Raw genomic sequence first — 13,637 nt, 5'->3', positions numbered from 1 at the left:
TTTGAGCTTCCTACTAAATTATCCTTCTGGCCCCTGTAAATATCTTTTTATCTAGAGAAGAACATAAAGCCATTGTGGTCAATAAAAGCAAACATGCTACACTTGTGTTCCTCACCGAGAAAGCTATGATACAGACATAACTAAAACTAAAAGAATCCCTGCACAGGTAGGACTGCATTGCTCAGACGTGCAAGATTTCTCTCTGCCTAAGAAGTTCTTCCTACACACGTCACCTCACCGATGACTACCTTTATGCTTCTCGAGGGTCCTTACTGGCTCTATTTCCTTCCACAGTGCTTAGTGCCTTCCAACATGCCATCCTCTGCACTTATGTACTGTAATTACTGTCTACTTCCTCCACCTACAGTGTAAGCTCCAGGAGGGCACAGATTTTTTTTAGACTATTTTTTCACTTACACATTTCCAATGTCTAGAATAGTCCTTGGGAGATGGAAGGTCTCCAATAACATTCAAAATCCTATTTAATCAGATTTTACTGTAAAATGCATTTAAACATAAACACACACGGAAATTTGTGAACTGAATAAATTAACATATAAGCACATAGAAATCAAACACATAACATAATTATATATTAATAATACACTAGCACATATTATTTGTACATAATATACTTAACAGTATATATTTACAGAAATTTAATAAATTAACAGGATTTAATATTAATGGTAATTACAAATGACTATAAACAACTGATACAATATTAAAGGTTTATAATTATGCTAGCACATAATTATATATTTTAATATACCATACTATCAATAAGCATTCATTAATTACTAAGTAAACAAGGTTAAATAAAAATATTTAAATAATGTTCAATCAAAATGTTCTAATGTTCTAAAACAGTGGAAAAGATATAATAAAATGTTTACATAAATTGATTTTTTTTAAATGTTAAGAATCAGTTAAATTAATACATGAATGAAATCACAAATGTCATTAAAAACAACCTATATAGCATGGAGTAGAGAAGTCCAACCTTTCTAATAATATGAAGTAAAATTATTTAAAAAATCATGAGTCAAAAATTAAACATATTGAACTGAGAGTAAAATATGTTTGTTCATACACTAACACAAATGTAAAGAGAGAAAGCCCTTTAAAAATAAATTAGAAATATCTTTGATCTAAACATAGTTCACCTCTGGAAAATTCTAGTAAAATAACATTTAATACAAGTAACTAAAGAAAAATGATGTTTACTTACAGTTAATACTGCTTACTAGAAAGTTAAGTTTAACAAATGCAGAATGGAGTATATTCAGTATAATTAAAATTATGTTCTAAAATGCACAACAAAAATCACGCACACACACACAGAAACACGTATAACAAAGACTAAAATATTTTAAATTAATGTTCTCTGTTGGTGATTACATTATTGTTTGTATTTTCTATCAGAACAGACAAACACAATTTGCTACATATTTAGAAATGTAAATTCTCTGGTCTGATTTCACACCTAATCTTAGGTGGGATTTGTTGATCTGAGGAGTTTTACTTATTTTGTTTTGTGTGCATCCAAGTGTGGGTTTAACATGCACATGTGCTATAAGATATTGGGTGTCTTCCTCTGTTGCTTTCCACACACTGGCTCGAGATAGTCTCTCACTGAACAGGAAGCCATTGGTGAGCTCAAGGGATCTGCCAGTCTCTGCCTCCCACGGCTAGGATTACAGGCACCTACATGTATGTGCAGCAATGTTCAGCTTTTTACATGGCTGCTTGGGAGTCCAACTCAGGTCTGCAGGCTTACCCAGCATGGGCTCTTATTTACTGACAATAAACCATCTCCACAAACTCCTAATGAGTAATTCTTCAAGGAATTTAAAACATACTACAGTTTCACAACCAATACAGTACAGGAAAAACAAAACAGAAAATGAAGTACAGAAGAAGCATATCTAATACAGTTCTACGAAACAGCTAAGAATGTTATCACGAAAGTGTTTACTTACCATTCATCTGTAAAGTTCAGTTTTATTGTGCTTGTAGTTGTTCCTTCTGTGCTGTAGTGCAAACTTAAAACTGGTTCACCTGTCCCTGGTTTGGGGCTCAGCCTTTCATTACTGTTATCTGAAAATTGTGTTTAAAACATTTAAAAAGGTCTCTAAAACCAACATATATAAGACATTTCCTAAAATTTAAAACAACTTAAGTTAGGTTGCTGTCATAACTTTTGTTCATGTTAGGGCTCTCAGTTAAAGTTCAAAGCAACAGTATCAATTTCTAGCTTTGTGTACATGACTCCCTCAGATTCAGAGGGAACTTAAACACACCAAAGCCCTTTCATTAAGGCATCAAAAGCTCTTAGCATGCAATGACATATATTGTAAACTGGTGCTTACTTAACAGAATGCCCATGATATACTCTTTAGTTGCTTGAGCATCAGAAAGGATTAGCAGTAGCTAAAGCGTGAGACAAAAGGGCTCTCAACACAGAGCTGCTCGCACTGCTCCAGTTAGACGCTGCTGAGTTTTTGTTCTCTCAGGGCTCTATGGCAAGGCAGCAGAAAACTGTGCTTTTATTTTCTAAAAATTGCTTCAACATTTTAGCATATTTCCGTTTTCTTCTTAACTAATCTTTGCAAAACGGCTACTTCTTAATAATGGACAGTAATTTCACCTTAAAAATGTATAGGGTGTATCTACAGTATATAATGTCTTTAAAATGACAAGTAAAGGTGGGCATGATGCTCGCATCTGTAATCCCAGCACTTAGGGGTCTAAGACAGGAGGACCTCCAAGATTTCACGGCCAGCCTGTGCTCCACAGTAAAAACCAGACCAGCTGGGCTACAGAGTAAGACCTTGTCTCAAAAAGAAAAACGTCATATTTGACTGGGCCTGGATGCACATATCTGTAACCACAGCATTCAAGACTAAATTTGACTATAAGCTGATATACACAGTGAGTTTAAGCTAGCCAAGGCTACTTAGTAAGACCATGTCTCTAAATTAATCACTTAATCAATCAAACAAAATGGCAAGTTAATGCCACAGAAAGTGTAGAGACTATTCAAAACCCTCTCCCCTAAACAGCAAATAGACATTCAAGAACAAAATGAAATGCAACTTTAAAACTTCCTATTTGATGGTCATTAACATCTTGTGGAAACACGAGAATACACAGGGAATAGAAACGGACACAAAACCAAATCTCAGGCCCTTTGGCTGTCTCCAGAGGGAAAACTTGTTTGTGGTATCTTTTTCTTGGCATCCATTCCAAGACTGATATAATAATAAGCTACTTTTCCTAAAAATAACAACAAATCACAATAAAAATTCAAATTACTCAGGCCTTTTCTTCTCTGCTTTTACAACAGTGCCAAGAGTGGGTCATTTGTCTACACATAGTTTTCCCTCTAGTTACGTCACTGAGATTTCTGTTCCACTGATGACAAAGTCACTATTGTTTCAAGGCCGCTGTAAGTGGGGTAGGTGGCTCAAGCTTGGGATGATCAAAGACACGGTAGAGCTGGAGCTGGCTTTTTCAGAATATCTTATGAAATATTTTTCTATGTATTTTCCCTCTAAGGTAAAGAAGAAATGAAGCATATGGTGGCACATATCATTAAGCCCAGCACCAGAGAGGCAGAGGCAGGCTGATCTGAGTTCAAGGTCAGCCTGGTCTACATTGCAAGTTTCAGGCCAGCAAAGGCTACATAGTGAGATCTTACCAGAGGAAAAAAGGGGAGGGCAAGTATACTGCTCTTCTATAGGACCTGAGCTCAACAGAACCCATGTTAGATCACTCATAAGCTCCTATAACTCCAGTTCCAGGAAACTCAACACCTCTCTTCTGACCTTCATGGGCAACCCCCCAACCTCAACCCTGGCTCCCCCTCCTCCAAAAAAACCCAACATTCTTTTTGAAGAAAATAAAAAAGACAATTTAAGAAAGCCATATGCTATTACTATATAAATACAGTAAACAAAAGCAAGGAAGAGAGAGAACAGTGCAGAAACATTTCACTAACATTTGTACAATACCCTGACAAGCCCTCCCCAGCCAGACGACTCCAGGCAATTAACAGTCACAATTTCTTTCCTAGAGTCATCTACTATGACATTAGTCAAGCACAGTCATAAAACAGAGCAATATTATACAACCATAAGATGAGGACAGCTGATTAATACCATGCCTTTCAACTTTTAATGAACTCATCAGCCTTGGCTTAAACTGGCCAACTACTGCATAAATGAAATGGACTCTTCCATTGGATATTCAAACTTCAGACTCCCGAGTTTAATGACTTCCATATAGCTGCACATAAATTTTGTGTCTGGTAGAAACACTATACAATTCAGTATTTGACTTCTCAAATGAAGTACTAGTAGTGTGAGTTTATATCCAAGAATTAAGAACTTATTTCTAACTTTCCTCATTATTTCGTCCTAACATGATGATGCTTTGCATGACTATATACAATTTATTAAGATGGGTTTTCTTAGACTGTCAATTCCTTTTTTTTTTTTTTTTTTTTTTTTTTTTTTTTTTTTTTTTTTTTTTTTGAGATAGGGTTTCTTTGTGTAGCCTTGGCTATCCTGAACTCAATTTGTAGACCAAGCTGACATCGAACTCAGAGATCCACCTGCCTCTTGACTCCTGACTGCTGGGATTAAAGGCATGCACCACCACACCTGGCTTAGAATTCTTTAGCTAAGAACAGATGCAATTTGGGGGCTGAAGAAATGTATTAGAGGTTAAGAACACTGGCTGCTCTTACAGGGGATCCAGATTTGATTCCTCGAACCAATACGGAAATTTGCAAAAATCTGTAACTCCAGTTCCAGATTTAATGTCTCCAATTGGCCTCCATCGGCACCAGGCACACACATGGTGTGTATACAGACATACATGCAGACAAAACACACATGCATATAAAATACACTGTTACTTTTTAAAAATGGATGTAACTCACAATATGATAAAATGCATATTTTAAGTTAAACATTTCTAAGAAAAATACTTTAAACACCTACAAATTAATGCTTTGTTTTTATATTACTTAAAGGTTATTTATAAGCATTCAGATTTCCTCTACCTTGTTGCTTCAAACTGGAACAGGAAATCTATTCTAAAAACTATTTCAAAGCCATATTCATTGCATAAGATATAAATCTTTTTTTAATCCTTATCACACTTACATTTTGTCTTTACTGTCAGATGAGGCATAACATTAGTCATTTCATTCCACATAACCCACTGGTAGATAGTAACTAAACACACAGAGTCTGGAGTGAAGTCTCACTTCACTATCTTTTGTCCACTGATGTGTTCTGGAGTGGTAAATACCAAACTAACATTTCTCATTAATATAACAGGCTTCAAACATTAGATACTTATTAAAAAATTTAAAATTCAATATATATATTTAATGACTACCTAAAATGCCACTTAAGCCAGACACAGTAGTGGCAGTAAACCCAGCTACTTAGGTCACTTAGACTCTGTAATCAAAAAATACCTCAGAGAAAATGCAAGGGGGTGTATAATGTGATTACACTATAATCTCAAAAGATTACAAAGTAATAAAGAGCAGCAAGGTCCGGGTGTCAATCATTTGTGTTGTATAAATAGACATTAATGTAATCGCAGGATAATATTAAAATTTTAATTTGTAATAGTATACAAGTATGGTGTTTTTTGTTCTTTGGTTTTTTTTTTTTGTTGTTGTTGTTGTTGTTTTTTGAGACAGGATTTCTTTGTATAGCCTTGGCTGTACTAGATTCGATTTGGATTTGTAGAACCAGGATGATCTTGAACTCACAGAGATCTCTGCCTGTCTCTGCCTCCCTGAGAGCTGGGATTAAAGGCATGTGCCACGATGCCCAGCTATAATATGAGTCTTAAAGCAATATATATTTAATTCATGACAAATCCAATTTTTCCACTTCCCAATCTACCCCAGAATAATTAGTAAAATCAGTTTTCCTAGGTTCTTAGTACCTATTAGTCTCCTATATAGAGCAGTGCTTTAATGCTATAGGAAGCCTACATAGGTAAAAATGACAGTTATTTTATTTAACAATTATTACTGTAAGAAGTGTAAAGCAATTTTCTCATTCATAACAAATACTTAAACTTATGCAATATTATACTCTTATGCCCTCCCCTAAGTTAATTCTTTTAAAAAATATACTAAAAGAAGAGGGCTGTGGTGGCACACACTTTAATGCCAGCACTCAGGAGGCAGAGGCAGGTGGGTCTCTGATTCAAGGCCAGCTTGCTCTACAGAGCAAGTTCCAGAACAGCCAGAGCTACACAGAGAAACCCTGTCTCAAAAAACAAAAACAAAGTTTTAATAATATATAAGCAATAATATTAATGAACATATGTATGTTTTGTAGACTAAATATTATTTATAAAACAATTTTCCCTTTAGGACAATAAACATGACAATTAGGCACAGAAGTAAAACAGAAAATTTAACTTCTCATTAAAATGTATTCTTTTTCTAGGCATGCAACACATGCCTGTAGTCTCAGGTACTCAGGAATACTTGATTTTAGTTTAAGACCAGCATGGAGAACATTAGTATGAACATCAGTCCTAAATTCTAAAAACTATATATATATATATTATTTAAAGGGGTTCATGGTGAAGCACACCTTTAATCCCAGCACTGGAGAGACAAAGGCAGGTAGTTCTCTGGGAATTCAAAGACAGCCTGGGCTACATAATAAGACTTAGATCAGCCAGTGCTACGGAATGATACCCTGTCTCAAATAAAATTATACATATGATTACCTATTATATACATATATTATATGTATATATTTACAATACATGTATTTGTTGTACATACATATATAGGCTACTGTTCCTATATAAAGCATAATATATAATACACATATAACATTTTTATTTTTTGAGATTATAATTTCATTATCCCCTTCCCTTTCCTCCATGTTATTTTAATAACAGAATGTATAATATACATATATATCTAAATAATATATACTAAAAATTATATATATGCGATTTTCTTAGGCAGCAAAGTTCATCACAGATATTGTGCCTTGTCCGTAATAAGCACAGTGGAGACATCCATGTGCTTACCACGCACAACTTTAAGCTTTATGGATATAAGAAAGTGTTTTACTCAAATAACAGTGTCTGTTATTTGATTTTCCCCTAGCATTTTGTTTCTTTAGAAAGCACATTGACTAAAGGAAATAGAAACACTGAGACAAATAGATATGTTCTCGTGGTCCCAGCTATCCTGGAGGCTAAAACAGGATTGTCTAAGCACAAGACATCAATCAGCCTGAGCAACAAAACCAGACCTCTGGCTCTACATCTTATTTCTTTCATACTTGTAAAGAGACAGGATTCTTTTAAAATTTGATGTTTATTCAGCAGAATGTGTATTTATCATCATGTAGGTGACCAGGCGCTCTCTATATTGTTTTCATTCCCATAGTAGTTCCTAGATTTCTTTTTTCTGGGGTTAATTAGCAAAAATAAAAAGGGTTACTAATAACATTTTTCAGTTTCAATGAATTTGTCTCACTGATGAAAATTTTTCTTTGAATAATTACATACATCACTGGCAGTAGACAGGAGGCTGTTGTATCATGAATACAGAGTCCTCACCTGTGGACTAATCTCAGCTTGCAGAAGTGACTTCTTCCTCAGAGGATTATATAAGTTAATGGTAGGGAAGCTGCTACCAACCAAATATGGCTTCCTTAGCTTTCTCTAGTATTTCTACGTGACATCTGTCTTCAATATGCTTCTGACTGAGATATGCACAGAGCAGCCAAGTAGATACCTCCAGAGCTGAAGCAAACCTCTTATTAAGTTAATTCATCTCCTCCAACTCTCTTTTCTTCCCTCTTCTTCCCTAGATTTAATGACACGGACTCCTTATGCAGGCGTGGCTGACCTAGAACTCACAGGAGATCCACCTGTCTGTGCTTCCCAGGTACTAGGGTTAAAACATATGCAAGACAACCAGACTAAGACACTTCAAAGCAAACATTTCAGGGTATCTCACACAGCTCCTTTCCCTCCAACTGTCTGTTTTTCCATCTTTCTGGTGGCTTACTATAATCTTATCAAGATACCCAGACATAATTGTCTCAATTTCTGGCTAACCAGTTTCAAAGTATCACTTCTTATTGCCACCATTACTGTCATTACTTTGATTCTTTTGTAGTGCTGGAGTCATAATCCACACCAGGTAAGACAAACAACCTACCCCAAGCACAAATTCTACTCATTCTACTCCACAAGGATTTCCTTATTTCCTATTCCAATGCCTTAGACTGGATTCTTCATTGTCTCTTACCTGGATTCTTACTCTCTTCAATCTTTATCCTCCATTCATTTATTTATACTATTGCCCAAATGAACTTTCCAATATGTAAACCTGGTGATTATGCTGAATTTTCCAATCTGAAATAATTTTCATGGCTCTGATCACCTAAAGAATTAATCTACTTACTTATTCAACAAGTACTGTTTCCAGTCGTGGTGGCATGCCTTTAATCCCAGCACATGAAGCAGAGGCATATGAACTGAACTCTGAAAGTTCCAGGTTAGCCTGGTATACAAAGAGTGTTCCAGGCCAACCAAGACTACAGAGTAAGAGCCTATCTAAAAACAACAACAACAAAAACAAACAAACCAACCCAGCCCCTACTTCCTCAAAAAACAAACAAACAAACAAACAAACAAACAAAAAACCCTGGCCAAATATTGGTATTCATAAAAATGGTATGACTTCATACACTGCATATGCATGAAATAAATAAAAACAGCACATCCAGAATATGGAGAGAGGTATATACAAAACAGTCCTCCAAATAAATACATGACTGCAAATCTAATAAGAGCAAACAACAAGCCACAGAAAGGGAAATACTATATACTGGGAAGTCACATTTTTTTCAGAGATTGGCACTTAAAGAATTAAGTAGAAGTGCTTAATAAAAAATGCAGTTTGGGAGTAGGAAGAACACATAAGCTATCTTGAGAGGGAAAGGAGCTCAGAGTGTGAGTAGACTGCAGGCAGCTTGGGGAGAACACAATGAGTGAGCAGAACAGCCAAAAGTATGGTTAGGGAGATAAAGGCTAGCTCATGTTTGGCGTATAAGTCACGGCATGGACTTGAGAGTTTTCAAGGGTTAAAGAAACTTTAACTCATACAGATCAACCGTATGAGTATATATACACTTTTCAAAGGTTCACTGTTTGTTAGTAGGGAATTGATTGTGGCTTGAATAGCCATGAGAAAGCCAGTCACAGGGTTATTACATTAGACCAGAAGAAATAGACTGGTGAGAAACAGGCTGTCTATATTTGCCACAGGGAAGGCATGTGCCTAGGTTATTTTCCATCATCAAGAAATTTCTGATCATAGGTTTTATCACAAAACTACATTTACAATGGTCTTTTACAATGTAGTTTCTGCCAAATACACTTGATATTTGACCTCATACAACCTCTCTGGTTATATGACTACATGGTAAATCATATTACATGGTCCCCAAAACAAAGATCCTTCCAATTTCTATCTCTATTTCATTTTAACCTCACCAAATGGATCACCATTCACTCTGGCAGTGAGGGTAAAGCTGTGTGAATTAAACTTGCGTCTTCTCTTTCTTATATAAATGAAGTACCAACTAAATTAGGAATAATATTCAATATAAATCTACAGAAATTCTATATGATTAACTACACATGATTCTGGCTATAGTGTACTATAATGTGATGCTATAATTATTCCCCATTTTATTACTCTGTGTAAAGATAAAACATGCTTAATTTTGTAGTGCTCAAATTCATTTATTTTTTCTTTTCCTCCCTCCTGCCTCATTTTGCTCATTGTATTTTACTTTTTTTTTTTTCTTATCTCAGATTTTCAATCTAACTCATGGCAATCCTCCTGCATCGGTTTCTGAGTGCTGGGATTAAAAGCAAGAACTATGCAGGATTGCACCATGACATGGCAATCCTCCTGCATCGGTTTCTGAGTGCTGGGATTAAAAGCAAGAACTACCACATCTAGCTTTATTTTTTAAGAGCAGGTACAAACAAAACAAACAAACCTAATAATACTTGTCATCAAAAGGTTTACAAGTAATTTAAGGCTAAATTTACAGAAGTTTCTAATTTTTTTTAGTTTAGTTTTTTGACCATTTCTCTAGGATGGTTAAAGTTAGATCTCTTTTACACCAGACTCTGCAGCAATATTACCTTCCTTCAGCGAATGATGAGTCTGCCTAGATCTGTCACCAACGCTTCCAGACTCCATGCTTAGTCACAACTTTTTAAAAGAAATTTGTGAAATTTATTAGCTGTCTATTTATCCCTTTCAAACAGAGATTACTGAAATCAAGCTGGTGAGATGACTCAGCAGTTAAAATGCTTGCAGCCTCATCTGATCTGAGTTCAAACCCTGGAACCCATGCATACAGTAGAAGGAAAGAACTGACTCAGGTTATCCTCTGATCACTATGCAGGATTGCACCATGACATGGCCCCCTGATACACACACACCACAGATAGACAGATGAATGAATGATTGATTGATTGATTGATTGATTGATTGATTGATTGATTGACTGAGAGAGAGAGAGGTTCAAAATATTCTTTGTGGCTTAATATCACTAACATTGTTATATCACAAAGTACTTAGAATCCTTTAGCGAATTCTGAGCTGAGCTAATAAGCTATTTACCTTAATTCTAAAGGAAGCACTATAGCTTCTTACATTATTTCTTTCTGCAATCATACCCCCCTTTTCAGAAAGCTCTCCTATGCTAATTGCTCTCTGCACTCTATCAGATTGGCTAGTAACAAAGCTTCATCAATAAACCTGTTGACTGCATCTGGTTCTCTTCAAGCCTTTGAGTCTGAGTCTATACCTTTGCTACTTTAACAAAGTCCAGGTGGTAGTAAAGAGGTGTTCCCTGCTGACTGCTTAGCTTTCTGTCTATCTCTGGGTTTATGAGCACAGTGCCTGAAATTAAAAGTATCAGAGCTGAGCAGGGTGGCAGCATCCCAGGACTCAGGAGGACAGCTAAACAAAATCACTGGTAGCTTAAGGCCAACCTGGGCTACCTATAAGACCTTGTCTCTACTACTAGTTCAGTATGACAAAAAAAACAAACAAACAAACAAACAAAAAAAACCTATGTGTCGTTACCACAGCAACCTAGGAGTATGGGATATTGCTACACTCAAATAGCTTCTAAATAAGCATGGGGCAATACGCTAACATTAAACCACAGTTCTATATGATTTTATGATATAGAGCTATAATAACAGTTATATCATATTACAAACTGTTAAAAGAGAGACTTCAAAGTTGCTATAAAAATGCCAAAGGCAGAAAAGAGCTTACACAGAACATAATTTGTTTAGGCCAAAGGAGCCCTTTGTGCACAATACCACATAGGATAGTTTAGGCCATAAAATACTGAATGAAGACCGTAATCCAAATGATATACTAAGCAAAAGCAAGAAAGAACTTTGTGTATGCGTTGCACTAAAACTATGGATGGATGGGCATAGCACATCTCCTGTTGCACGCACCCTGTTGCTCATCAAGTGACATGGATCCGAGCTGTTTGTTAACCACAGAAGAAGGAGAATCTGAAACAAAAATGAGATTTCAACTTAAAAGTAAGCAGCAGAAAACTGCACAGCAATGTCACGATAATCTCTAAGCTTAAGAAACAAATGTATAAGGGTGGGGAAGAGAAGTAAGTACTGTGCTGTTTTCTCCAAGCAATGAGTAAGCAGGGCCATGAGCTTAAGGTGTTATTCCAGGCAAGCATTTGGCAGTCTTGAGAATGAGTTGAGAAAATAATTATTTTACTTCCACGCACATAACTTTAATAAAATTCATCTAGCACCGATACATGGTGCTAGAGAGATAATTAAAAACAGGGCATTTCCTTTAACCAGAAGATGCTTTGCCCCTTTTACTCCCCCCGCCCCCCGCCAGCTCTAAGTCGGCTTTCATTTCATCCTGCGGTGGGAGAGTCAAGGCATGAAATGAGATGTTCACTAGACTTTGTGAGGGGCTATTTGCTCTACCATGAGCTGAACAAGGAGTCAGGATGTTTAACAACAGAAACTGGTTTGCAGAAAAATAGCCAATGAGTTAAATACCTTTAAAGAAACATGGAACTTTAAAAATTCTATGATATATAGTGCATAATGAAACTATATTCTCTGAAAGCTTAGGCTTCTTTACAGAGGTACCTGGTAGAAAAAGAAAAGCAAGAAGCTTAATGGTCTGTGTTTTCTATTTTCTACTTTGGCTTCAAATAGTACAACTTTACCCTGATCTTTTGGACACACTGAGTCTCTATGTGAGAATTTATTTCATTATTGGGTTCTAGTTTTTAGAAAACACTGTCATAAAGGACAATAGCATATTAAAATAGAAAGGGCATTTGTCTGGTGTTAGCAAGTCTTAATTCTGATAATCAGCAATGTTTTTAGTCAGATTCTTCTTTCTCCCTAGTCAGCACAGAAATGTAGCACCTTAACGAAAGTACCAGAGAATGTAAGTTACACATCCCTTGTCTTAAAAAAAAAAAAAACAAAAACAAACAAAAATGAAAATGCTACAAAATCCTATTTTTTAAAGTGCTGACATGACACGAGTGGAAAATCTCACAGCTGACCTGACAGAATGCAGTGAAAACATAGACACACTAAAAGTCCTGCATATCATTAACTTGAGGTTTGTATCAAATATACAGAAAGCAGAAAGGGCTATCCTGCTGAGTCCCTAGTACTCCCCCTGGACATCTTATTAGGTATAGGCAAATATTCCCATAAACCTGCTACTTCTGGTCTCAAGCATTTTTGGACAAAGGATACCTAACACAGAGAAGGCCCAGTGCCCCAAAGTAAAGCTACAGCAAAAGGAAATATGTGGATAACAAACACAGCTTTTCATCAAATGTAAAAATGATCCTAAATTTCTAAGATCTTTTAACCTAGTTCTTCATGAATGTTGATAAGGCACATCTGGCTGAGCTCCAGCTATGCTCATAATGACATTTCATTTCCCCAAACAGGTGGTACATAAAGATCATCCTTAGCTGAATAGCTAAGGGAAATTTCCCAATGAATCCTGGTTTCATACCAAATTTACAGTATTTGATTGTATTTGTAGTCTGAAGCCTGCTACTATTATTATTTCTATTCCTCAAGTCTAGTATCATACCAGTGTGCTCGGAGATTTGATAAGCCACGAAATTACTCTAAAGTCTGAAGCTTTTACTCATTTTTACCCACCATCTCTTCACCACAACCTATGGTTAGGAGTCTTTACTCCATAAGAAGGAAAGCAGAAATGAGAGTGTCTTTCTTAATCTATCACACCTTTCTTTTTAAAATGACTTCTCACTTAATCATTTTAGATCTAACATCACCACCTGCACTATTTTGAAAAACAGGCAATTTAGTCTTCAGAAGTTACACTTTTCAAAGCAAAAACAGAAACAATTAAATAAACAATGGGAAAGCCTCCTGATGAGTCCTTTATAAAATACAGTTTGTCCCTCTGGACTTGCTACACATCTCCCTATGTACTCCTTTTATAATTAAAAGCTCCAAGACAACTCTAAAGTCAC

The 13,637-nt window shown here is 35.9% G+C and overlaps 1 protein-coding gene across 2 annotated transcripts in view; it reads right to left on the bottom strand.

Moving 5' to 3' along the window:
* Dcaf6 (DDB1 and CUL4 associated factor 6) overlaps positions 1–13,637 on the bottom strand; it is a 97,322-nt gene that overhangs the window by 22,886 nt on the left and 60,799 nt on the right. Inside the window, exons 11-12 of one of the 2 annotated variants that reach the window (XM_055624664.1) lie at positions 11,578–11,637; positions 1,983–2,100 (exon numbers count right to left, since the gene is read on the bottom strand). In XM_055624664.1, the coding sequence (XP_055480639.1) occupies positions 1,983–2,100; positions 11,578–11,637 (178 nt within the window). The remainder of the gene's footprint in view (positions 1–1,982; positions 2,101–11,577; positions 11,638–13,637) is intronic. The other variant, XM_055624665.1, reaches the window with a different exon arrangement.

The sequence above is a fragment of the Psammomys obesus genome, unplaced genomic scaffold (genome assembly GCF_907164565.1).
Source record: "Psammomys obesus unplaced genomic scaffold, mPsaObe1.curated_primary_1811, whole genome shotgun sequence".
Classification (NCBI taxonomy): domain Eukaryota; kingdom Metazoa; phylum Chordata; class Mammalia; order Rodentia; family Muridae; genus Psammomys; species Psammomys obesus.
Note: the sequence above shows the minus strand (reverse complement) of the source record. Positions and strands in the feature narration are given on the sequence as shown.